Source organism: Oryctolagus cuniculus, chromosome 17 (genome assembly GCF_964237555.1).
Source record: "Oryctolagus cuniculus chromosome 17, mOryCun1.1, whole genome shotgun sequence".
NCBI classification, from domain to species: Eukaryota; Metazoa; Chordata; class Mammalia; order Lagomorpha; family Leporidae; genus Oryctolagus; species Oryctolagus cuniculus.
In genome coordinates, this window is record NC_091448.1 from 41,371,969 (window position 1) to 41,398,474 (window position 26,506).

The 26,506-nt window shown below is 46.3% G+C and overlaps 1 protein-coding gene across 1 annotated transcript in view; it reads left to right on the top strand.

Moving 5' to 3' along the window:
- The window catches only part of MYO1D (myosin ID), a 340,304-nt gene that overhangs the window by 129,198 nt on the left and 184,600 nt on the right, over window positions 1-26,506 (top strand). The window contains exons 13-15 of the mRNA XM_051824625.2: window positions 2,345-2,419; window positions 9,795-9,927; window positions 24,314-24,480. Coding sequence (XP_051680585.1) covers window positions 2,345-2,419; window positions 9,795-9,927; window positions 24,314-24,480 — 375 coding nt within the window. The remainder of the gene's footprint in view (window positions 1-2,344; window positions 2,420-9,794; window positions 9,928-24,313; window positions 24,481-26,506) is intronic.

Below are 26,506 nucleotides of genomic sequence, written 5' to 3' on the forward strand. Positions count from 1 at the left end.
TCTCAGGCTGTTGTAACAAATCACCTGATCTTTCACGGTCCTGGAGGCCACACGTCCTCTGAGGCTTCCTTAGAGGAGCAGCCGCAGGCGGCTCTGGGTGTCCCTCGGCCCGTGTCTGTGTTACTCTGCCTCCGACTCACAAGGACGCACCTAACAGTAGTCGGTGCCCCTGAATCAAACAGGCTCAAGAGCCTGCCCCTCAAGAGCCTTGCCAAGATCACATCTAGTGCTGTGCGAGGCGGCGTTTTCCCAGTTCCGGGGAACTTGGTGGGGGTCTTTTGGGAGGCAGACGCTCTCCAGCCCACTCTAGTTGGTGGCTCTCACTGTTTGTCCATCGAGCACCACTCCTCACCTTACTGTCTGGAGAACTCTCTCCCTTATTTTCATGCATTAGGAATTCTTTTCTTATAACCCATTACGGGGGGGGCAAGAATAAACAAGCAAAACTAGAGATCATCTCTGTGCACGCCGAGAGGATGGTTGCAGGGATTTTAATAGCCGTCCTTGGTTTAAGTTAAAACTCTAGAATCATAAGATAATGTGGCTCCATCTGTCGGTCCAGCCAGCGGTGCTGAAATGGCACTGTCTTCCACTTGTTCTGCTCCTTTCCTAGCTGCAGAATACTGAAGAAAGGAGGGCCGCCCCAGATAGGTGTCTCCCCTTGGAAACCCGAGCCTCGCGTAACAGGCCCTTGTAGCAACTCAGAGTTCCGTAAACACAGAGCTAGACAGGGGCTTCGGGATGAGTTAAGAGAATCCTCTTGTTTCACTGGTGGAGAAGCTCGTGCAGAATGAGTGAAGTTCTTATCCAGGTCACATTGCAAGTCTGCGGAAGAAATGAGACACTAAGTTTCCAGAACTCTTGCTAGTGTTCAGTGTCTTCAATGGCTTCTTCCCCCTCTAAGCTTTTTTGGATTTTTCCTGCACTTCTTCCATGTGTACAATGCTTTATAAGGTATAGTTCTTGCCCACAAAACCTTTCTAAGATGCACACATACATATATGGTTGTGTGTGTATTTATAACAGACACACACACATACACATACACCTGCCCAGTGAAAGATAGTCTCAAATAATTGTCAGGTAAGTAGCACTAGGTGTTGCTGGGATTCAGAGCCAGGAAATGGTGTAATACTTTTAGTTTTGTGTGATAAGCCCAGGAAGGCTGGTGTTGGTCTTTGGATGCTAGGAATTATTTTCATAGAAAGAAATGGGAATGGTGCTAAAAACATTCTGGAAATAGCAACGAGGCACATTTGATTGGCATATATCCTTTATGTAGCACAGAGTTGTAGAAATACTTAGAAAAGTGGGTTGAGATCAGATCCCAACAAATCTTGCAATCCAGAATAAGGGACTCTGAAATTTGAATTGTGTGAGTTGGACAGTAGATTGTCAGATGACTTCAGGAGTTGAGTCAAAGTGACTTGAAAATATTAGGAAGAAGAGCTAGGCTGGGGCAGGCCAAGAAATATTTTTGGATGCAGTGACCTTAACGTGCCTATGGGAGGCACAGCTCTCAGGAGCTCTCTTGCAAAATGAGGTGTGTAAGGCCAGGGGTCAGGGTTAGAAATCTGGGAGTTGTCCACATTGTTGTGAGATTCTCAGGGAAGAAAATACAAGCAGAGAGGGGAGTGGAAGCGTAGGGAGCGGCTGCATGGAGAGTTCCTGTTTGCTCAAGCTCCTTGTCTCTGTCTGAATCACCCAGAGCCCCAGTGCCTTCCATCACCTGTCACTGCAGCAGTGGTGCTCCCGTCCCTCCCTCTCCCCACCTGTGGTCCTAGCTCGCTGTCTCCCTTCCCCCAGACCCCTCATCTTCTTTCCACATTCTGCGCATGTGCCTGCCCCTGTCTGCATTGCATCTGTGTCTCTGTGTGATCTGCTGCCTTCCTGCCTCGGCTTATCTAACTCTCACCGTCCTTTGCAGTTCTTCTTGGATTCTCTGTCTCACCCTGAACACTGAGTGATCCCTAGGCGCTTGGCCTCCCTGCAAATGACACGGGTAGTTCCTGTGTGTGGCTGGTTTGCTTTTATCTTAGGGATGTTGGATGATAGATACAGATCTCTCTCTAAAAGTCGTCTTGTTGAGGTAAGCAGTAAACCCATAGAAAGCGATGACCTTGATCATGACTGTGGTACTCACTCTGCTTCAGGAGCAGAGGCAGAGTCCCTGCTGCTGAGGGGGTGAATGTGGACTCCTGACGTGGACCAGGCGGGCAGCCTCAGCTGTGCAGATGGCCGCTTGCGTAATAATCGGTGGAGAGGCTTTCCAGTGTCTAGAAGAGCTTACATGTGGCTCTTGCATGGTGAATGATGTGTTTTCTGTGTTGTTTTTCCCTAACAGCTATTCTGTCATTGGTTTTATTGACAAAAATAAAGATACTTTGTTTCAAGATTTCAAGCGCCTCATGTACAACAGGTAAGATCAGAGGTTTGCTCATCTTCACACCCAGCTCTCTGACACACGTTACATCGGTGTACACACACATATGTGTGTGTATGCACGTGGTTTTTTTATGTGACGATTTTCAGTGTTTCTGGCTGATATTCTTGCCCTTTTTCATACTCAGTGAATGAAGCAGTAATAGATGTTCTGAGCATAAAAATCTGTAAACTTAGGGCAGAGTCCTAACTGCTACTAACAGTTTCCTTTGTTTTCCCACGGGATGCTTTGGTTTCTGTGTTCACTGCAGCCAGCCCTGTCACCTGCTAACAACGCATGTTCAGCCCTGTGTATCTGTAGGTTGAGATTCAGATTCAACCACCCATGACTATAAAAATACTTCTAAAAAATTTCATCAGTGCCCAGCATGTGCAGACTGCTTTACTTGTCATCATTCCCTAAGCAATACAGGATGACAGCCATTTACATAGCATTTCCACTATATTTGGTATTATAAGTGATCTAGAGATTATTTAAAGTCTGAGGGAGGATTGTGTAGGTTATATGCAAATGCTTTGCCGGTTTATATAAGGCACTTGAGCATCAGTGGAATTTGGTGTCCCTGAGGGGTCCCGGAACCAGCACCCTGAGGACACCAAGGGACAGCTGAACTGAGCGGTTCCCAGGCGAGGCCGTGCACATAAAGAGGCGTTGGGTGGCCTCCGGCCCAGCTCGACCCTTTTTCATACTCGAGTGTCCACTGCCATGCGTTCACCTCTTAGGGAGCACAGATCCTGACAATGTGCAGAATCTCCTCACAACCTACAGAACGTGGAAGAGCTACAGCAAAACAAGGGGGCAAATGACAGCAAATCTCAACCCACCTGGATAGAAGGCCCACAGAAGGGAGATGTTGGCCAGCGTCTCACAGATTCGAGAACTGTTACTCATTCCAGTCTCCTCTGTCAGCTGGTCAGAAGATTATCAAAAATGCATTGAACACCTTCGAGCCACACATTCTTCTGTGCCGTGAAAACAATGTAGATGGGGCCCCTGTCCTCGTGGAGTGTGTAGTCTGGTGGCAGTGACAGATTGTAAACAAGAAACAGACTTCAGATAGGACAGTGCTGTGCAGAAACAAAAGGTAGGTAAGGGATTGAAGGGCACCAATGAGCAAGGGCAGGGACACCCTGTACTGGGAGGGAAGAAAAGGCCTCCTACTAAAGAGGCATCTGGGCAGAGATCTGAGTGGAGGGAGGGAGGGAGCCATGGGGTGTTGGGAGGAGAGCATCCCAGGCAGAGGGAGCAGGGTGTTGGGGGGAGAGCATCCCAGGCAGAGGGAGCAGCTGCACCAAGGTCCCAAGGTGGGCATGAGCTTGAGTGTATGGACTTCAAGGGACCAGTGTGGCTAAGAACAGAGTGAGGCATGGCTACTGTGTAAAACACATACAGAAAGACAGTTAGGAGGGTGGATAACCATCCAGGCTGGGCCTGGGGTGGTAGCAGCCCATGATGGAGAGTGGTCGGGCCAGGCGACACTTGGAAGGCAAACTGCAGAAAGATTTGCTGGCGGGTGAAAGACAGAAGTCAGAGGTGACACTGGAGCCCAGCGTGGAGAGCTCAGAGGATACGGTGGTGGACATCAGGAATGATGTTGGGGATGTTGTGTCTGATGTGCATGGCGGACACCTGGCTGAAAGCCCTGACCGGGCTGTTGCACCTGTGGATCTAGCTCTCAGGGGAAAGGAGGGGTTAGAGACCCGAGTTCACAATTGTCCATACATTGATCGTAAAGGCATATGACTCCATGAGATTATCTAGGGAGGGAGTGTAGATACAAAACAAAGCGGTTGAAAGACTCATCCCACATTCGCAGTCAAGCCAGGAAGGAAGAACAAGCAAAGAAGACTGGGAGCATGCGTGCCGTCATGGAAGGAAGGAAGATGGGAAGTGGGAGTCACAGAGGCCAGCCCAAGAGGAAGGTCCTTCAGAAGATAAAAGCGATAACCTGGGCCCAATCCTGTCAACAGCAGGAGCGGCCTGAGGCCCTGCGGGGAGAGATCGCTGAGACTCTTGACGAGCCTGCTTTCCACGGGAAGGTGAAGACGAATGTGTGGTTGACAAGGGCTCAAGAGACTACAGCAAACAGGGAGGTGGAGGCATGCTCAGACAATGCTTTCAAGATGTTTTGCTGTAGGCCGGCGCTGCAGCTCACTAGGCTAATCCTCCGCCTACGGCATCGGCACCCCCAGTTCTAGTCCTGGTCAGGGCGCCGGATTCTGTCCCAGTTGCCCCTCTTCCAGGCCAGCTCTCTGCTATGGCCAGGGAGTGCAGTGGAGGATGGCCCAGGTGCTTGGGCCCTGCACCTCATGGGAGACCAGGAGAAGCACCTGGCTCCTGCCTTCGGATCAGTGCGGTGCGCCGGCCGCAGCGCGCCAGCCGTGGCGGCCATTGGAGGGTGAACCAACGGCAAGAATGAAGACCTTTCTCTCTCTCTCTCTCTCTCTCACTCTCACTATCCACTCTGCCTGTCAAAAAAAAAAAAAAAAAAAAAAAAACTCAAATTGGAAAACCTGCACCGCATGGCCAGTGGCCATTTGCAGGTGTGCTGCGGGGCTGTGTCCCTCCAGCATGATGCTCGGCACCTCCATGGCCTCATCATGGCCCAGAGGTGCCGCCCTCAGCACACGGCTGCAGCTCTCAGTGGTGCACTGACACCACCCAAGCTCGCAGGACCAGAGGAGAGCTGAAGCATCATGACCGCCGGTTTCTAGCGAGAAATCTGACTGCCACTTGGGATGCAGTGCATGTGCCAGTTGAAGAGGCCACTTTTCCTTGGTAGAAAACCTGCTCGGAAAGTCAGATGGCAGTGAGAATTCTTATCTATTAATTGGCAGTGATAGCTGCTCCCCACGGAATCCAGAGTACCAAGTTGCCTACTAAGTGTGAATTGGATCAAAGGACCTCAGAGAAATCCTACATTGAAGGCACTGGGCTCGGCTGACACATGTCACCACGTGGGATGGCCTTGCCATAAGTGTGAGGCCCTCAGAAAGTTCAAGCAAGAGCGGAATTTTTTTTTTTTTTTTATTTTTTATTTTTTTGACAGGCAGAGTGGACAGTGAGAGAGAGAGACAGAGAGAAAGGTCTTCCTTTTGCCGTTGGTTCACCCTCCAATGGCCGCCGCGGCCGGCGCGCTGCGGCCGGCGCACCGCGCTGATCCGATGGCAGGAGCCAGGAGCCAGGTGCTTTTCCTGGTCTCCCATGGGGTGCAGGGCCCAAGCACCTGGGCCATCCTCCACTGCACTCCCTGGCCACAGCAGAGGGCTGGCCTGGAAGAGGGGCAACCGGGACAGAATCCGGCGCCCCGACCGGGACTAGAACCCGGTGTGCCGGCGCCGCTAGGCGGAGGATTAGCCTAGTGAGCCGCGGCGCCGGCCGCAAGAGCGGAATTAAAACATCAGTTTATTTTGGTGCAGAAAAGCCCTTTGAAATCCATGTGCATTGTTTTCATTAAACTCATTTTCCGTGGACTTTGTGAGGACCCCTCCCCCAGCATCTCTGGACGTTGAAAGCCCTTGCCAGTGTGGGGGAAGTCTTGAAATCCTTCCAGCTAAAACTACCCTCCTACATGGTGCCTGGTTGGGCCCTCTTTACCTCTGGACACTCTTGGATGTTTCCAGAGCTAACCAGCCTCCCAAACTGTGAATCTGTTCTTTCTTTGTGTGTGTCGATATGATCTCTGGAGGTCTCTCTGTGTAGCATACGTGTGTCTGTGTACATACGTGTGAATAAATGGAGGCAGGAAAGGAGCAAGCAGGTGCCATAGCAGGTGCACAGACTTTTACACTTTACCACTGTCTCCTTAGCCAGACAAGATCTGCCTGCTTTTAGGGGCTGGTGCTGTGGCGTAGTGGGTAAAGCCGCCACCTGATAGAGCTGGTCATCCCGTATGAGCGTGGCTCAAGACCCGGCTGTTCCACTTCTGATCCAGCTCTCTGCTATGGCCTGGGAACACAGAGGAAGATGACCCTAATCCTTGAGCACCTGAACTCACTTGGGAGACGCTGAAGAAGCTCCTGGCTCGTGGCTTCAGATTGGCCCAGCTCCAGCTGTTGCAGCCATTTGAGTAGCGAACCAGAAGATGGAACACCTCTCTCTCTCTGCCTCTGCCTCTTCCTCTGCCTCTCTGTAACTCTGCCTTTCAAGTAAATAAATAAATTTAAAAAAAAAATCTGCCTGCTTTTATGCAAACTGGTTTTCTGGATGAGTTTCCCCTTTCAGAAAAGGGCTCTGATATTTTAGTTTTTAAAGATTTATTTATTTATTCAAAAGGCAGAGCTGCAGAGAGGCAGAGGCAGAGAAAGAAGGGGAGAGAGGTCTTCCATCCGCTGGTTTGCTCCCCAGATGACCAGAAAAGCCAGAGCTGAGCCGATCCGAAACCAGAAGCCAGGAGTTTCTTCTGGGTCTCCCATGCAGGTGGAGGGGCCCAAGGACTTGGGTCATCTTGCAGTGCTTTCCCAGGCCATAGCAGAGAGCTGGATTGGAAGTGGAGCAGCCGGGTGTTGAATCAGTGCCCATATGGGATGCTGGCACTACAGATGACAGCTTTACCCACTATGCCCAATCAGTCCAAGTTAGTCCTCATGCCACCACTTATCTGCTCTCCTCTGTTGTCATCTATTCTTTCATATTGCAGGTATTACTTTAAGTATTTATGTGTACAGGAATTTAGTGGGTGCTTTGGGGAACCAACTCAATTTTCTCATTTTTATGCAAAGCAAAGAAAAGTGGGCAAAATGGCAGTTGGGCAGGAGCGAGCACATTAGCAATGCATGTCTGTGTGAATTCATTTCTCTTTTCAACCCCCAATTTTTATAGAGAAAAATTTGTGGCAGGAGAAAAGTTTCCAGGAAACAAGCAACATTTCAAGCTCCAATTACTTTAAAATAAAAAACACCCAAAATGAAACAGAAAATCACAGTTGAGGTCACCACACGTTTTTAAAACTATCTCAATAAGCCAAATAGTGAATATACAATTTTTATTTATTTATTTATTTAAATATTTGTTTTAATTTATTTGAAAGAGTTACAGAGAGGGTAGAGACAGAGAGGTCTTCCATCTGCTGGTTCACCCTGACATGGTCACAATGGCTGGAGCTGAGCCAGTCTGAGTCAGGAGCCAGGAGCTTCTTCCAGGTCTCCCACATGGGTGCAGGGGCCCAAGGACTTGGGCCAGCTTCTACTGTTTTCTCAGGCCATAGCAGAGAGCTGGATAGGAAGAGGAGCAACTAGGACTAGAACTGGCACCCATATGGAATGCCGGCACTTCAGGCCAGGGCTTTAACCCACTGCACCACAGCACTGGCCCCAAATATACAACTTTTTTTTTTAACTTTTATTTAATAAATATAAATTTCCAAAGTACAGCTTATGGATTACAATGGCTTCCCCCCCATAACTTCCCTCCCACCCGCAACCCTCCCCTCTCCTGCTCCCTCTCCCATTCCATTCACATCAAAATTCATTTTCAATTCTCTTTATATACAGAAGACCAATTTAGCATATATTAAGTAAAGCTTTCAACAGTTTGCACCCACACAGAAACACAAAGTGAAAAATACTGTTTCAGTACTAGTTATAGCATTAAATCACGATGTACAACACATTAAGGACAGAGATTCTACATGAGGAGTAAGTGCACAGTGACTCCTGTTGTTGACTTAACAAATTGACACTCTTGTTTATGGTGTCAGTAATCACCCTAGGCTCTAGTCATGAGTTGCCAAGGCTATGGAGGCCTTTTGAGTTCGCCGACTCTGATCATATTTAAACAAGGTCATAGTCAAAGTGGAAGTTCTCTCCTCCCTTCAGAGAAAGGTACCTCCTTCTTTGATGGCCCCGTTCTTTCCACTGGGATCTCACTTGCAGAGATCTTTCATTTAGGTTGGTTGGTTGGTTGGTTGGTTGTTGTTTTGTGGTGTGTGGGTGGTGGTTGTTGTTATTGTTGGGTTTTTTTTTGTTTGTTTGTTTGTTTGTTTGTTTGTTTGTTTTTGCCACAGTGTCTTGGCTTTCCATGCCTGAAATACTCTTATGGGCTTTTTAGCCAGATCCAAATGCCTTAATGGCTGATTCTGAGGCCAGAGTGCTGTTTAGGACATCTGCCATTCTATGAGTCTGCTGTGTATCCCACTTCCCATGTTGGATCGTTCTCTCCCTTTTTTATTCTATCAGTTAGTATTTGCAGACACTAGTCTTGTTTATGTGATCCCTTTGATTCTTAGTCCTATCATTATGATCAATTGTGAACAGAAATTGATCACTTGGACTAGTGAGATGGCATTGGTACATGCCACCTTGATGGGATTGAATCGGAATCCCCTGGCACATTTCTAACTCTACCATTTGGGGTAAGTCCGATTGAGCATGTACCAACAAATATACAATTTTTAAGTTGAGAGTTGACCTGAAGTGCATTTTGAGAATTAGAGTACAAGAATTTTGGTGTCACATCAATAAAATATTGCAGCTTCCAGTGCTGCCTGTCAGTGTACTCAGCCATGCAGCTACAGTGTAAAGGGCCTTATTAGACATACAGGAGTGGTTACTTTAAACCCTGTCTGGATTTTTATAAACAGCTGGCTTCTTATGGTGTTACCCATTCTGCATGAATATTTATTTTAATTAAGAATGTTTCCATTTCCAAGTGTTCTGCCGTGACCTTGAATGCCGTTTTTCCAACTAATGGTTAGTCCTCACATTTTAGCCAACACAAAACCAATTAGTTTTATGCTCAGATATATTAAAACAGCCCTATTAACCATAATGGTCCCAGTTATTCATGTATATATTGTTTTACAGAAGTTTAATGGCTTTTTAGAGGCAGGTGTTGTGGCACAACAGGATAATCTCCACTTGGGACGCCCACATCCCACATCCAAATCCCTGGGCTCAAGTCCTGCTGAAGCACCTGGGAGGCGGTGGGTAACAGCTCAAGTGCTTGAGCCCCTGCCACCCATGTGGGAGACCCAGATGGAGTTCCTGGCTCCTTAACTTGATTCTGGCCCAGTCCTAGCTGTTGCGGACATGGGGGGAGTGAACAGTGGATAGAAGAGCTAACTCCCTCTCCCCCTACCCTGCCTTTCAAATAGATAAATAAATACTTATGAATTTTTTATTGTGCTACAGCTTGGAAAATTCTTGATTGGCAAAGCAGTTAGGTCATGGCACTTCGAGCATAATTCTTCTGGGTGGAATAATTTTACCAAGGAAGAAACAGAAAGGCCCTCTGCGAGTTCCTTCTGCAGTCTTGTTGTGAGTTTCAGGATAGAGTCCAACAGGAGAGTTTGGGGCTTTTTTCCCAGTTTATTTGAATGTGACATCTGAATTGTTCTCTCTGTGCCTCTCAGTTCAAATCCGGTACTGAAGAACATGTGGCCGGAAGGCAAACTGAGCATAACAGAGGTGACCAAGCGCCCACTGACTGCTGCCACCTTGTTCAAGAACTCCATGATTGCACTGGTTGATAACCTTGCGTCAAAGGTAATTATTTCCTTTTCTTAAAAACCCATTTTAACTTACAGATGTCCCTCTTGATGTGTGTTTCATTACAGAGAATGTGTACAATTTGCTTTTTGGATAATTTAGGTAAACCAAAAACACAGTATAAAGTAGATGTTACACAATTTTCATTCCTGCTTTTCTTTGCTCTTTTTGCTTTTCCTTAAAATTGCCTGGGTAGAACAACTGTTTATGTCTCAGCCGAATGCTTTTCTTAAATTTGAGCTGTTTATTCCACTGTCGTGGTCAAGGGGAAAATCCTAATGAGATTTTAAGAACACATGAGGTCTAGCGTGCCTGGCAAAATGAACTTTGGGCCTGTGCTGATGACAGGGCATGGAAAAAACAAAAACAAAACAAGTTAAATTGGAATAATGAGCCACCCACATATTGTGTTTGAAGATAAATGGCCAAAAGAGACTTTTATAAGAAAGTTTGGTGTGTAAGTGTTGTCCTTGGGCTGTTTTAAACAGTGGAAATAGAAATCTGTATTGTTGACAGTTATTTCTGCTTTTTATTGTTCCTTTGAGGTCTAATGCTGTTTGATTAACTATAGTCTGTTTCCTTTTTTTATTTTCTTCTTTAAGAACAGATTTCGACCCTTAACTGCTGCTGTTGACAAGTGTGATAAATTAGGCAGCACCCTGGGACTCATTATTTTTAGTTCCTTCATTTTTACCTTTCTCTTCTGTTGCACTTCTGATACATTTTCTTCTTCGTTATTACCCATTGTAAAAAAAAAAAAAATCTGCTTCCTCTCTAAGAATTCACATCGATAGCGTTTCTGGTTACTTCACTGAGAATAAATGAGGCAGCAGCCATAAGGACGCATTTGCTGAGTAGCTTTCTATTTCTGTTCACGACTCTGGCCTCAGGTGACGGCCCGTGGCTCTGTATGTCAGCTTTGTCAGCTCACACCCCAGAAAGGCGGCCGAAAGCACACTGGCGCCAAAGACTGGAGTACCTGTGAGGGCCTTCCCTCCATATCTCAGTTTCTCTGCGTATCACCGTCAACCCGCCTCACCCAGCAAGAACCAGCGTGAGCCCAGAAGGCAGGCAAAACAGGGAACGGAATTGAATGCTGAGGTTTTCCAACGTTTACTTAACTAGAAAAAAGAATCGTTCTTCTGTTTTCTAAAGCTGGTAGTTAACTGTGGCTTAAAAAAAAATTCTAGAGCCTTCTATAATTTCTGGATCAGGAATTGCATTTAGCTTCTAATAAAAGAGATCCCCAAATTAGTGACTTCAGCAAGAAAGACATTCATTTCCCTCCTGTAAGTGAAGTGCCAGAGAAGGCATGCCAGGGCTGGTGCCAGGGCTGCGGGGGACTCAGGTGCCTTCTGTCTTTCTGCTCTCCCGTCCTGGGGCTTTGCCTCTGACCCCCTAGTCCAAGGTGGCCGCTGGGGCTTCCTCCCTTTTAAAGAGACTTCCTGGAAATCTCACACAACATTCCAGCTCTAGCCCATTTGCTGTATATAGTTGCCAAGGAAGCTGGGAAATGCATTTTTATTCTGGTCAGCAGTGAACCAGCTGGAAATAGGAGTTCCACTTCAAAGTGGGAAAAGGATACTGTATACAAGTTAGGCAAGTAACCGGGCAGTGTCTATATAGCTCCCCTGCTGTGTGCATGGAGGTAAGGAAGGGAGGGCGGAAGCAGAGACAAGCAGAAGAGTGGGGACACTTACCAGTGCAGTAGCAGGGCAGGAAGCAGCTAGAAGCAATGAAAAACTGATACTCAGAAAACCCAAAATAATAATAGAAAAAAATCTAAATAATGGTATGTACGATCAATGTAAATAGCCTAAACAACTAGCTCTGTGTCGCCTGAAGGGGGCACACCGACAAGCACTGTGCAGAGAGCTCCAAGACGAAGAGGTGGATAAAGAGTTATCAAAGCAATGTTAATGTGAGAGAAAACAGAATTTAACAAAAAGAATTGTTAATTCTTCTTTAGTATTATTAATAACAAAAATACCCAAGAAGTAAAACCATGTTGAACTAGATACCTAACAATGTACAAACGCTATAACCAAAAGAAGAGCCTGAAAAAAATGAAAGGCCCAACTGACACATCTGCAGCCTGAGTGGGAAATTTTAAACCAGCTGCAGAAACTCATAGATCAAGCAGACAGAAACATTAGTGAGAATGTGGAAGCTTTGAAAACCAAATTTAAACTTTATGTAATAGATCAAAAGAACCCTTATACCAAGGGAGTAAGATATATATATATTCCTTTCAAGTACACATGGAACATTTTCAAGAACTGACCACATATGAGATCACAAAGGAAGTGTCAGCCATTTTTGAAAGAAGATATTTACAGATACATTTCCCTTCCTCAATGCAAGTTTGAAAAAAAAAATGAAGCAGACCCTGGGAGACAGCAGTGATGGCTCAAGTAATTGGGTCCCTGCCACCCCAGGTTGGAGACTGAATTGAGTTCCCACCTCCCAGCTGTGGCCCTGGTCCAGGCTCAGCTCCAGCCATTGCAAACTTGTGGGAGTGAACCAGCCAATGGGAGCAAGTGTTTCTCTCCCTCTCCCCTCCTTTCTCCTCCCCTCCCTTCCTTCACTTCCCCTCCTGTCCTCTCTCCCCTTTCCCCTCCCCTCTCCCTCTCAAATAAATAATTTTAAAAGATATAATTTTTAAATAAATGTACTTGGAAACTTTTTAAAATGCTCTCCTAAGTAACTCATAGGTTGAAGAGGCAGTCATATTGAAATTTCAAGACATTTGGAACTGCTTGACAAAGAATTCATCAGAACTTGTAGGATCTTATTAAAGTGACCCACTTGTTGTGTCTTTATAAAATAACAAGGAATACAAAAAGTAAGTGGGTAAGTTTGGCTCAGGAAACCAGAAATGGGAACACCAAAGAAAACCTAAAGGAAGAAGTCAGAAAACAATTTTTAAATAGAGAAAATTTAAAAGAATAGAAAATCAAGCATGTATAACCAAACAATAAAACTGATAAAGAAAAAGTATTATTGTTAGCAGAAATAGGTGGGATAGGTGCTTGTCTTTGCTCAAGAAAGCATTCAGGCATGAGACAAGAGCAGTGGCGAGCAAGGTAGCAAGGTTCAGCGGGTAGGGCATCATCAACACGGGTGGGCCCTGCAGACGAAATCAGAGACAGCGCCTGGCCATTCAGACTGGGGTGGGCAAGGACATGTGGTTGATGGCGAGAATACGCCCGACAGGCCAGGCAGTGCCTCAGTGAAGTCCAGAGAGCCCATCTGTATCCAGACCATGGCTCATAAGGGAACGGGCTCCAGTTCTTCCCACTGCTTCTCCCCCTGCTCCCTCTCCTGGACAAGGGTTTGCTGAGTGTGCTGCAGGTGAAATTCCTCCCAAGGTGTTCCCGCCCAGGGCCACCAGGCTGGGTAAGCCATTGGGTGCTGAGCAGAGGATTCTCCTGGGGTGCCTTCCTTGGGGCAGGGGAGAGGCTGGGACCACCTACAAAGTTAGAGGGGTATGGGCACGCCTTTGTAGTGTGAGATACTGGGTGGCTTCCCGGTGTACGACCCAGGCTGCTCCATTCCTCTGCATGGCTGCTTTGCTTTCCTTGGGTCCCTCACACACATGGGCTGATCTCTGACTTCCTCCCTAACATTAGGAATGAAAAAGGACGACAGTGGAACAGCTGTATGTCAGTACCTTTGAAAATTTAGTTTTCTAGAAAAGTGTGCTAAAAAAAATCAATGCTAGAAGATCTGAATAAGCTTGTGACCTTGAAGATTCCGAATCACCCATCAGAAGTCCACCCTCACCTAGCTCAGCCAAGGACACCAGGATAGATGGTTGCAGATAAATGGTGTAAAACCCCAGGAGCCCATGATCTCCAACACAGGCACACTGTTGTGGAGGACTGGGGCAGGTGAGCCTCTACCTGACTCATCCTGGGAGAATTCCACCTTATTATAGGATTAATATGAGAAAAAAATACAGGTCAGTCTAATCTAGGAACATGGAAGGAAAGATCTTAACACATGTGAATAATGCAATTTCTGGTAAAAGAGGTGCCCACTGCAGCCAACTGAAAACAACTGGATTGTTGGGTAAAATACATTTGAGCCGACTGCTCGAATGAAGCCGGGAACTAACACAAGTGAGGAATATGCAAGCCAGAGGCTGTGTGAACACGAGGTTCACTTAGCAAAGGGGAGAAAGTTGCCGGAACCCTAAAGCTGCCTTTTACCCTGTGGGGGTTTGCCAGCAGTAGCGAGCTTTGCGTGTAGTTATTTGAGTCTGGGTCCAGGGTCTACCCAAAGTAGGATATCTGGTAGGAGAGCTGGACACAGATGCTGCCACACCGCCACACGGGGGGCTTCTGAGAGCTCCACCTAGACTGACCTGGAAATGATGCTTCATCCATAGCAAGGCTGCCGTCTTGTTCCCGGCACTGAGCCTGGGCTGTCAGCTGGGAGACTAATATCTCCTGAGAATGTGTCACCATAAGCCGCGTTTCCCCATTGGCAGCCCCGATTGGCAAGCCTCAGGCCAATGATCTGGTAGAGAGGGCCAGGTTTTGGTTGCCCCCAGGTATGTGAAGTAAGCAAACACAGATTTTGTTCTCTCGAGAAAATCACTTTCCTACACAACTGTGTAGAAGTCCCACAGATGCATTTCTGAGAAAGGTAAGCAGCTCACAGTGAGGAATCGCCACAGGATGCCGTGCATGAGATCAGCCCACACATCAGACAGGTGGTATGGACCCCGAAAGCTACCGACATCGTGGTGATCACGAACGGTAGCCTCAAGAACTGATAATGAGAGAAAGAGCAAGCCAGGGGACAGAAATAAAAACCAAATGACTATCAAAATCTCGGTGCAGGCCTTCTGCACAGTGGTTAAGACAGTGCGTGGAATATCCACATGGCCTAAAAGTCCCTGATTCGAGTCCTGGTTCCCCTTCTGAGTCCAGCTTCCTGCTCGTGTGCCCCTGGGAGACAGCAAGTGATTGCCCTAGTGGTTTGGTTCCTGCCACCCCTCTTGGAAGATCCAGGTTGAGTTCTGAGTTATTGGCTTTGGCCTGCCTCCTCCTTGGCTGTTGTATGCATCTGGGTATTGAACCAGCAGATGGAAGATCTCTTTCTCTCTCTGCCTTAAAAATAAATACCAAATAAAATATAAAAGTAAAGACTCAGTGGGTAGGTTCAATATCAGTTTAAGCAAAACTGAAAATAGTGAAATGAAGATAAAAGTTAAAGAAATCAGGCCAGCGCCGTGGCTCACTAGGCTAATCTCCGCCTTGCGGCACCGGCACACAGGTTCTAGTCCCGGTCAGGGCGCCGGATTCTGTCCCGGTTGCCCCTCTTCCAGGCCAGCTCTCTGCTATGGCCAGGGAGTGCAGTGGAGGATGGCCCAAGTGCTTGGGCCCTGCACCCCATGGGAGACCAGGAGAAGCACCTGGCTCCTGCCATCGGATCAGCGCGGTGCGCCGGCCGCAGCGCGGCGGCCATTGGAGGGTGAACCAACGGCAAAGGAAGACCTTCCTCTCTGTCTCTCCCTCTCACTGTCCACTCTGCCTGTCAAAAAAATTTTTTTAAAAAATTAAAGAAATCATTCAGAATTCTACCTAGAGAGACAAATGAAACAGCTTAAAGCAACAATAAGTGACACAGAAGATAGAATGAAAAGATTGGACATGCATCTAGTCAGTCATGGAAGAGAGAATGGGCAGAGCAATATTTGAAGAAATAATTGCTGAGGATTTCAAGAATGTTGAAAGAGGGGCTGGCGCTGTGGCATAGCAGGTGAAGATGCTGCCTGCAATGCCGGCATCCCGTATGGGCACTGATTTGTGTCCCTGCTGCTCCACTTCCAATCCAGCGCCTTACTAATGTGCCTGCAAGAAGCAGCAGAAGATGACCTAAGTGCTTGGGCCCCTGTAGCTGCATGAGAGACCTGGACGAATCTCCTGGCTCCTGGCTTTGACCTGGCCCAACCCTGGCCATTGCAGCCATCTGGGGAGTGAAGCAGCAGATAGAAAATCTCTCTCTGTCTCTCCCTCTCTCTATGTAACTCTGACTTTCAAATAAATGAATAAATCTTACCAAAAAAAATGTTGAAAGATACCACTCAACAGAATCAGGAATCCCAGTGCATCCTAAATTAGAAAAATTAAAAGAAATCTACATGTGGCAGCTAGTGTACATCCCAGAACATCGAAGACAAAGTATCTTGAAAGCAGCCAGAGGGAAAAAACAGATTAGCTTCAAAGGAATTACACTTAAGCTGAGAGAAAAGAGCTATAAACCAAAATTTTATACCCAGAGAATATATACTTCAGGAACAAAGACACAATAAGGAGTCTTTCTGGAAAAGAAAAGCCAAGGGAGTCTTACTAACCTTAGGACTTTACTAAAGGAAATTCTGAAGAATATACTTCAGGCATTGGGAAGAATATACTAAATGAAAGTGTGAAATGCAAAAAGATTGGTTAATATGTGGATGCACATCAACTCACTCTGTAATATCCTATAGGATTAAAAATAAAGAGTAGCATCAGGGACTGGCATTGTGGCCAACATTCCATATTGGAGCACCAGTTTGAATCCTGGCTGCTCTGCTTCCAATCCAGCTTCCTGCTAATCTGCCTGGGAAAACAGTAGAAGATGACCCAAGTCCTTGGGGCCCCATTACCCATGTGGGACATCCAAATGGAGTTCCTGGCACCTGGCTTCAGCCTGACCCATACTTGGCTATTATGACCATTTGGAGAGTGAGCCAGGAGATGGAAAATATATTCATTCATTCATTCATTCTCTCTCCTCTCTCTGTCTCTCTCCCTCTCCCTCTCCCTGTCTCTCTCTCCCTCCACCTCTCCCTCTCCCTCCACCTCTCTCTCCCTCTCTCTCCCTTTCTCCCTCGCTTTCTCCCTTGCCCCCCTCTCTTTGCCTTTAAAAAAATAAAATCTTTTAAAAAAAAAGATTAGAATTAGATAGCATGACAACAATAGCATCTAAATTGGAAGGGTGAGTAATTTTAATCAAGTGTTTTAGATCTTTGCTTCTTAGGAAACTAATAAAAACACAGCTTAGCTTTCATCTCTGATGAGTTAAAAATACATGTAAAGGAGCAGGGGTTTGGCCTTGTGATTAAGATTCCCCAGCCCACACTGGAGTGCCTGGGTTCAATATCCACTCCATTCCCGAGTGCAGCTTCCTGCTCATGCAGGCCCTGGCAAGCAACGGTGATGGCACAAGTGAGTGGGCGCCTGCTGCCCACCTGGGAAATCTGGACTGAGTTCCTGACTCCCGGCTTCAGCCCCAGCCAGGGACCGTGTTGTACATTTGGGAGCAAGCCAGCAGACAGGAGCTCAAGTTCTCTATTTCTTTGCCTCCCAAATATGCCTATTAAAACTTTGTAGTGAGATCTTTAAGAGTGGAAGAAGTCATAAATGCTCAACAGGTTGTGGGGGCAGGGGCCAGATTAGGAGAAAAATCACCCTAAATAGTGCCGTAGCCAGGAGACAAAAGAACACCAGAGTAAATGGTGACGGCAGAAGTAAACCCAAATACATGAGTAAAAACTGTCAGATCACAAAGAATCCAGATAGTGACAGTGTATTGGTGATGTCTGAACATGAGGAAACAGAGGAGTTGGAGGTTGAAGCCTCTATCAGACAAATTCTTCATCCTGTTTCAGCAGTGCAGCAATCAGCCCAGTGAGGGGCTGCAGCCCTGACGAGGCCAGACGAGGCCAGGTCTGCCTTTCCCTTGTACTCGCAGGTTTAGCCATTCAGGATTCCTGACCGAAGCACAGCCCCTCCTCCCACGTCCTGAGTTCCAACCTCCACCCGCCCAGCCTGCCCAGCCTCACAAAGATGGAGGATCGGAAGCGGGCTCGGCAGTCGCGTCTCAGAAGCAGCCCTGGAGGCCGGGTTCACCCCGGTTTTAGTGGTCGTGGACTGGCTCTCCTCACTATCTTACATGTCACGGTGACGCATCCCCTCATGCATCTGGCCCCTCTGTCTTAGGGGAAAGTTGCGATCCCGGGTCTCCCTCACCTCCTCAGGGTCCACACAAGGCTTCCAGTGCATGTCTTCTCTGAAGTTAGACAGTGGATTCCATTAGTTTTCTATGCCTCTGGGTACCTGTTAAAGCACTAAAACAGATGGTCCCTAAGGTATTGAGTGAACTTAAATTTGCTTTTGTTCTAGCTGACAGTCCAAAGCAGGTTAAATAGATGTATATTTAAATACTATGTCCCAGCGCATACATGTATGTACACACCTCAGTATACTTTCACAGATGACATTTTCCACATAAGAGAGAGGGAGAGGCAGATTAAGAAGTTAAAGAGAATAAGATCACTATTAACTTTTGCAGTTTAACCTTTGTAAGGCGTGCTGTATTTGTCAAATTTAGGATTTCTTAGGCTTAGTCAGTCTGGCTATTTATAAATGAGAGAGGAGGCGGCATTTATAAGACAGAATGCTGATTAAATATAGAGAAAGTATTCCCACTGGATTCCTTATCCAGAGACATCCATATCTCTAGGCAGGATGAAAGGGCTTTCTCCACTCCTTACCCGACCACTGCTGGCTCACCCTGTGTTGCCACTTTCTGTGCATGGTCTCTCTAAACAGGCCAGGTAAAATTCCATTCAGCCAGTTTCTGTTCAGTTTATGTGCACTACACAAATGAGGCCTCATACTCAGAGTGCTTTGCCTACATGATTTGTTCAGTTGTTCACTTCAAAATATTTTCAGTTCCCATTGTGGTTTCCTATTTGACCTGGGGTCATTAAGAAGTACATTTCTTAATTTGAAGACACACCAATTTTTCTAATGATCTTTTTGCTCTTGATTTCTGTCCTAGTCTTATTGTACCACAGAACATACTCTGTAATTTCAGCCCTTAGAAATTTGTTGAATTTGTTTTGTTCATACGTGGTATGCACATTTCAACATAATTTGCATGCAGTATTCTATACAAGTCAGTTAGATCAAATTTGCTAATCATATTCAAATTTTCTATATCCGAACTAATTTATTGTGTCAATGTTAAAAGGTATTATGTTAAAATCTACTTTGATTCTGAATATTTCTGCTCATATCTTCAATTTTTGCTTAGAGAACTTTTGCTTAGGTTCATTTAAGTTAGACCTGTTAGTTATATCATCAAACATCTCTCTCTTTCCATGGTGCTTTTTGCCTTAAAGTCTGCTTTGCGTGATCAATACAGCTGTACCCACTTTTCTCTTTGGCTGGGTTGGCATGGTATGCTTTCAGGCTTCCTATAGCCTCATGTTTCAAGTATGTCTCCTAACTAACATAAGTAATGTTACATTGTCTGTATTTTTCAAGTCCTTTCTGACAATCCTTGCCTTCTGAATAAATCATGGTCCATTTATTTTTACAGTAGTTACTGTGTGTTGCATTTAAACCAATCATCTTATTAGTACTTTGTATTTGATTTTTCCCTTAGAAAGAAAAGCTGGGCAGAGGTAAACAGAATTCTTCTCCTTCTGCTGGGCAACTGAACCTCAGTTAAATTTCTAGCTCTCTGTCCAAGATGTAACAAGTGTATCGCTCAGCAGATTGTTTATAGTTAAAAAAAAATAGAAAAGAAAGAAACTATCCCTGTGGGGGAATTGCATCTAGACTGGAGAAGATCACAGTCTGGATGACGCACGTTAGGCTTGCCTGAGCTCGGTGAGCCTTGCACTAGGCATGCCCTTTGTGGGGACCCTGCCACAGAACCTATCGAGTTGTTGGAAGAGCGCTCGATGGCTTGGGTGAGACAGGAGGCTTTGAAGCCAAGGACGCCTCCCACACCTGCCCAGTGGGAGTCTCACCTCCAGGCCCCCTGGCTGTCAGCTGAGTGCTGTGTGGACCGCCTGCTGGCACGCCCTGTTCCTGGCCTTCTGAGGAAATCGGTGCCAAATGTGGTCTCCGAGTCTTGAGACAGAACGTTTATCTGGATCTAGGAAGGCACCCTTCCCCCTCCCAGTGTTAGAATGATTTTTAAAATTATCTCATTTCTTCCCTTTATGATTTTAGATGATTTATACCTTAATATTGTTTCAGAGGTTACTTGTTTCAATACCATTCTTGAATATAAAAATATAATATTATTCAATATTTTTACCTCCTCCTTGGACAGCAGCAGGCCAATAAAGCATTTTAATGTCCTTTAACCTCCTCCCAATCTATATACTATTTTGATCATGTATTTTAATTATGTACTTTTCACAAATATTTATAACTGTATACAGTTTCATTATGTAATATGTATATCCAGTAAGACATTATTTTTGTTGTTGTTAGGTATGGTCAGTGTCTATTTAGATCTATTCACTCATTTTCACTTCTGCCATCCTCTTCCTGTGTCACTGACCATTCACGTTACAGGTACCATTTTCTTCTGCCTGAGCTTATTTGAGATCTGACAAGTTTTGTTTACCCAGAAGCATGTCCTATACTGTTTCTTCATATTCTAGAATAATATGTTTTCAGGCGTGAGATTCTGGGTTGGCAGTGTTGCTCAGCACTTCCCAGATACTGATCCTTTGTCTTCTGGACTCCACAGTGTGTTTTGAGAAGTCAGCTATCACTCCATTTATTGCTCCTTAAAGTGATCTGCTTTTTCTCCTCTGGCAATTTGGCTTGCACAAATTCTATTTTGATACACCAAAGTGTTGAATTTTTTTTTAATGTGGCTGGGGTTTGTTAAACTTCTTCAGTTGATAGGTTGATTGTTTAAAAGATATTTATTTATGTATTAGAGCGTGAGAGAGAGAGCACACTACCATTCATTGGTTCACTCACCAGATGCCCTTCTAGCCAAAGCCAGAGCCTGGGGAAGTCAATCCAGGTCTCCTATGTGGATGAAAGAAACCCCACACCTTGTCATCACCCTGCCCCCAGGGTCTGCGTTGGCAGGAAGCCAGAGTTGGGATCTGGAGGTGGTTATGGAACCCAAGCACTCCAGTCAATGCAGGATGCAAGTGTCCCAGCCCAGCAACCTGACCATTGGGCCAGACGCCCACTCCTGTGGCTTTTCTTTTTATCCAGTCAGTTTTAGGAAGCTCTTGGCTATTATCTCTTCAAATATTTTTTCCCTCTGTTTCTTCTCCTTTAGGGCTCCAGTTATATGTATATATTTTTTATTTTATTCTGAATATTACACTTAGAAAATTTTTATAGAAATAATTAGCCCAAATCTATGCCATATCTCTATAGGGAAAATTTACTTTTGCTTCTTTGGGGCATCTAGGAGCACCAGTACTCCACATTAGCTATTCCAGTTTCGAGGACTGAAGTGGAGCTGTGATCGCTGTGGAGGACCCACACTCAGAGTGGGAGGGGTTTGGCCATGGCCACCTCCTTTTCAGAATCTAATCTGTAATCTCTTCTCTGTCCCACTGGCCCCAAGAAGCTGTCAAACCACTACTTAGCACCCACCCACAGCTCTGGAGCTGGCAGATTCCCCCAGGGCCCTCTCAGGCCAGAGCTGCCCTTCTCCCTGAGTGCTGGCCCAGTGTTTCCCAACTGTCTTGTTAGCTTTCCAGCGCCTTCAGACAATGGCTTTGTGTGTTCTGTCTGTGTATTCAAGTTATCACCAGCATGGATGTTGGTTTAAATGGCCTCGTTGGTCATTGCTCCAAGTGGAGACTCTCATACCGTAAGTAGTCAGTAGCAGAGACGCCCAAGATTCTGTGCAGCGCTCTCTGTTAGCCTGGCACCAGCGCATGCAGACTGACCTGGGAGCATTTCGATCTTCACTCCCCTCGGGATGACTTTCATTTGTTCACCAAGCAGTGAAGACCCTGTATTCCAGGGAACGTGCCCAAAGCCCTCACTTGCCCGTCCGATGGTGTTTGTTTTGAATGCATTATAAGCCCTTTTTAAAGATGAGCTACCACTGCTCCCCATGTAAATGTGCCAGAACAGATCTACATTTTCACATGGGATGCTGCTTATGTACCATAATGCTACTGAGCTTAACTATACAAGAATGTAATGTCCAAGCCAAAGGTTGGTGTCCCAAAATACTCCCAGGGAATAGGAGCCAGTTATCTACCAATACCCAATAAAGTATTCTACAACGTGGGTCTTAAAACAACAGCAAAAACAGTTCCCATTTCTCATGAGTCACTGGGTTGACCAGACAGTTCTTTGGCTGGGCTCACCTGTGCTTAGCAAGTGGCTGCAAGCTGGGGCTGGGTGGTCTAGGGCGGTCACTCAAATGCCCTGGCTGGTAGAACATCATTCTTCACCTTGTCTTTCATCCCAGGCCATGAGGGCACAGCTTCTCACAGCCGCGTCTTCGGGAGTAACTGGTGTCACTTCTGCAGAGTTGTATTGCCTACAGCGAGTCACAGGGCAGCCCAGAGTCAAGGCGCGGGGCGGAGAACCCACTCCTAGTGGAGGGGCTGCATCCAGCTGTGCTTGTGCTTGTCCTTCTTCCACACACTGTGAGGTGCAAAGGACAGATGTGCTGGGCGGAGCCACCGTCCCTCACTCTGCACCTCTAGCCCTTGACACCAGTTAGCTGTCACGATTCAACTCAGTCGTGACACTGACCCCAGAGTTAGCATCCGATCCCACACGTTGAAGGGCAAGGCCCCAAATAAGACTGCCCTTAATTCACAAGTGGGGTCCCCAAGACACTGAGATACAAAGTAGGGACTCCCGTGACCCACCCCCCAACATTGGATAACTTGCTAGAATGATGTACAGAACTGAGGAGAATGCCATCCTGAGGATTAGTTTGTAGAAAATACAGAAGAGTGGCCAGATGCAGAGAGAGCCAGAGTGACAAGGTTTGGAAGCAGGTCCAAGCGCAGCAGCTTTTGTCCTCACGGAGCTAGGGTGCACATGAATGTGTTCATCTCCCAGGAACCTCCCTCAAGCCTTGGTGTCCTGAGTTCCCATCAGGGCATCACTATGAAAGTGTGACTAGGGAAGCCATTGGCTACAGGACTGAACTCAGCCTTCAGCCCCCAGCCTCGCCCGAAAATGCAGCCCCTGATCTGAAACTACCTAGGAGCCCAGCCGTGAGCAGCCTCAATAGCATAACCGAGACTCTCTTGCCACTGAGGAAACTCCAGAGGTTATCCAAGATCTGTGCCAGAAACCAGGGGCTTATCTATCTGCATGCTAAATAGACAACTAGCGCGTCCCTTCACAGGGGTTGAGAAGTGCTGTTCTGTTCAAAATGCAAGTAAACTCAGTCTTCAAGCTTCGCCTCTTAAATTATTTACTACTATTTTCCGCCTCTATCCCTCAGCGGAGCTCAAAACTGCCGAATTTAACTACTGAGAGCTCTGTATCTTGATTACAGTGCCTCTGTGTATCTGATAGATTACAGATTCAGAGAAGAAAAAGGAACGCTTGAAGCTTATAAGAAGGGCACATTTGACCTGATGGATTCATCCAATTATTTATTCATTATCTTCAGTGTATCAGGATGCATGCCAAGCACAGTTTTATATTTAAAAGGAGTTATGATCTAACGCATCGTACAAGACTTAATTGGCACACAAGGAAGGATTACTAGTGGGCTCTTTCATAGAATCACTGATGCCTGCAGGTGCTTTTGCACCTCACCCATAAAGTTTAATCCCTTTGCAAAAACCCAAATGAGGGGCGGGTGTTTAGCCATTAAGGTACCACATATCAGGGGACCTGGATTTGAGAACCCTGACTCCAGCTTCCTGCCAATGCAGATCTCCTGGGGAGGAAGCAGGTGATGGTTCAGATAGTCTCTGCCAACCATTTGGGCAACCTGGATTGAGTTCCCAGCTCTTGGCTTCAGTCTGGCGCAGCCCTGGCCATTGCAGACATTAGAGGAGTGAGCCAAAGAATTTTTTATAAGAAGTTTTTGTTTATGAGATACTCTACTAAAAATTTTTATAAAAATAAATTCATTTCTTAAAATTCCCTGATATTAAGTATACAATTATTTTTAGAGCCAAGTTGCTGTGACATGGACAACAGTAATAGGAACAATGCTGGCTGGCACAGAAGGCGCACCTGCTGGGTAGCCTCAGACGTCACATCCCTGGCCGCCTTTCTCCTCTGCCTTCACTCCTCCAGTTACTCCAGAGTGTTTCCATCAGGGCCCCAAACTTGGAGTTCGCATGTCTCAAGTTTTCAGCCCCTTGCCCGCTCTCTTTCCTGCTATTCCTGGTGAATCCTCAAACACAACAAAGGGAAATTTTTAGCTTGAGTGCTTGAGAGCTTCTAACCTTGAATGGAAGGGGAAAGGAAGCATAACTCCCTTACTCAGGAGTATGTGCTCGACAAAGTAGAGGCCCTTGGTGTCATCTGCTGCAGTGAACGCCGGTTCCACATCAGGGTGCGTGGTCCGGGCTTCCTCCACTGAACTCAGGCTGGCTGATATGTCTCCCCAGGAACCTTACTACGTGCGCTGCATCAAACCCAATGACAAGAAGTCCCCGCAGCTGTTTGATGAGGAGCGCTGCCGGCACCAGGTGGAGTACCTCGGGCTCTTGGAGAACGTCCGCGTGCGCCGCGCGGGCTTCGCCTTCCGCCAGAATTACGAGAAGTTCCTGCACAGGTGGGACCTGGCCCTGTGGAGCGCCTGGGGCCCAGCGCGCGTGGCAGGCGGGCTGTGAACGCTGGCAAAGGAACCGGAGTTGAGGAGGGGGGAGGCCTCTGGCCTGGTTAGGATGGCTGTGTACCGCATTCCAGTGCCTGGGGTCAAGTCCCAGCCTGATTCAGTGCAGACCCTGGGAGGCAGTAAGCATGGGTCCCTGCCGCCCACTGGGAGACCTGCATGGAGTGCCAAGGCCTGGCTGTCACCACGGGCATTTGGGGAGTTAACCAGTACATAAAAATCAATGTCTTTTTTTCTTTATTTCTCTCTCTTTCTGTCCCTCTCTCTATTTCTGTCTCTCTTTCTCCCCCCTACCTGTGTGTGTGTGTGTGTGTGTGTGTGTGTGTATCTCTGCCAAATACATAAATGAATTGAGGAAATCACAAATATGAAGCACTCCTAGGACCAACAGCAGTCCCTGAGTTTATGATTTATGGGCTGTGGAAAAGACTAGGCAAGTGTGGCCATCATTAGTATAGCAGAAAGAACACAAATTTAAAGTCAAGTCTGGGTTGAAATCCCAGCTCTGCCTTTCCTTTGCTACATAATCTTGGGCCAGGAATTTAATTCATTTGCCTTTGTTTTCTGCATTTTTAAAATGTGTTTAATATGAACTCATAGACTGTTTTTGAGATTATTAAATGAACCTAAGTCAAAAGACTAGGTTCCTGGCACATCACATTCAGTTAATGCTACTTATCATTACTGGTATTAATAATTAGTGTAATAGTAAAACATTAAGAAGTTAAGCCTAAAGGTCTTTAAATTAATTTACCTGGTGTGAATTCTAACTTGGCCATTTTTAACTTGTGTCACCTTGGATAATCTCAGAATCTTCCCATGTCTCAGTCTTCTCATGTATAAAATAAGGATAATAATTACTGTGGAAGGTTGCTAACTGATTAAATGAGAGGATATGTGCGAAGCAGTTAGAATTGTACCTGGTATAAAGTAATGACTCAAAAGTATAAGATATAAGTTTTTCCACGTTGCTAATTCGTTAACGATAATGATAGTTGGCAACTGGAAATCGGGAAATATTTTAAATTTCATCTGTTTTAAAATACTTTCTTGGCATTTCCTATATTCTAGATTGTAAATTCCACCAAAAAAAATGAAAGTAACTATATAAAATTATAAACCAGAAAATTCAGATACTTTGGTTTGTTGACAGAAGAGATGCTAAGGAGGAACAGTGGTGAGGATCCAGCCACACAGAGGCCACAGAAAAGAGCAGCTTTGGGTGGGGGGCAGCGGGGGAAAAAGCCGTGCTGTGGTGACAAGAGTGGCATGTTGGGGACCAAGTGCAGTGCAGCTTGGAGGATGCTGAGTGAGGGGGTCATGGCCAGTGTGAGATAAGGTCAGAGAGATGGCCAGGGCCCACAGCACGTTGAACTTGACAGTGAGACTGAAGCATTTAGATCCTGGCTAGGTGTGATAGAAAACCCTGGTTGGGTTGTAAGAGCACAGCCTTGTGGCTATCTTAAGGGATCATGGTGGCTGCCGGGTGGATAGAAGGCTAGGGGATGTTGTGGGATGCTTTTGCAGGAGTCCAGGAGAGGTGACCTCAAGAGAGTACCTTAGGAAGGGGTGACTGCAGATAGAAGAGGGGCAGGCAGACGGCTTCGGGGATAAGTCAACATTGACCGCTTCCAAATGGTTGGCTCTGAAGAGACAGGAGTAAGGAGTGGAGGGTGACCAGTTGGTTTTGGCTTGAGCTTCTGGCTAAGAGGGAACCATTGACTGAGACAGCACTGTGTCAAAGAAGTATGAGGAGGACATGGAATGGGAGCACGGATGCAACTGAGGTGGTTCTCTTCGTGACCTGTGAAATGCCTCCCAAACATTTAGCAGAAGAGAAATAAGCTGTTAGATACACATACCTGGAGTGCTGGAAAGAAGTTCGGGCTGCAGGTAAGAGATTCTGGATTTAGGGCCGGCGCCACAGCTCACTAGGCTAATCCTCCGCCTTGCGGTGCCGGCACAC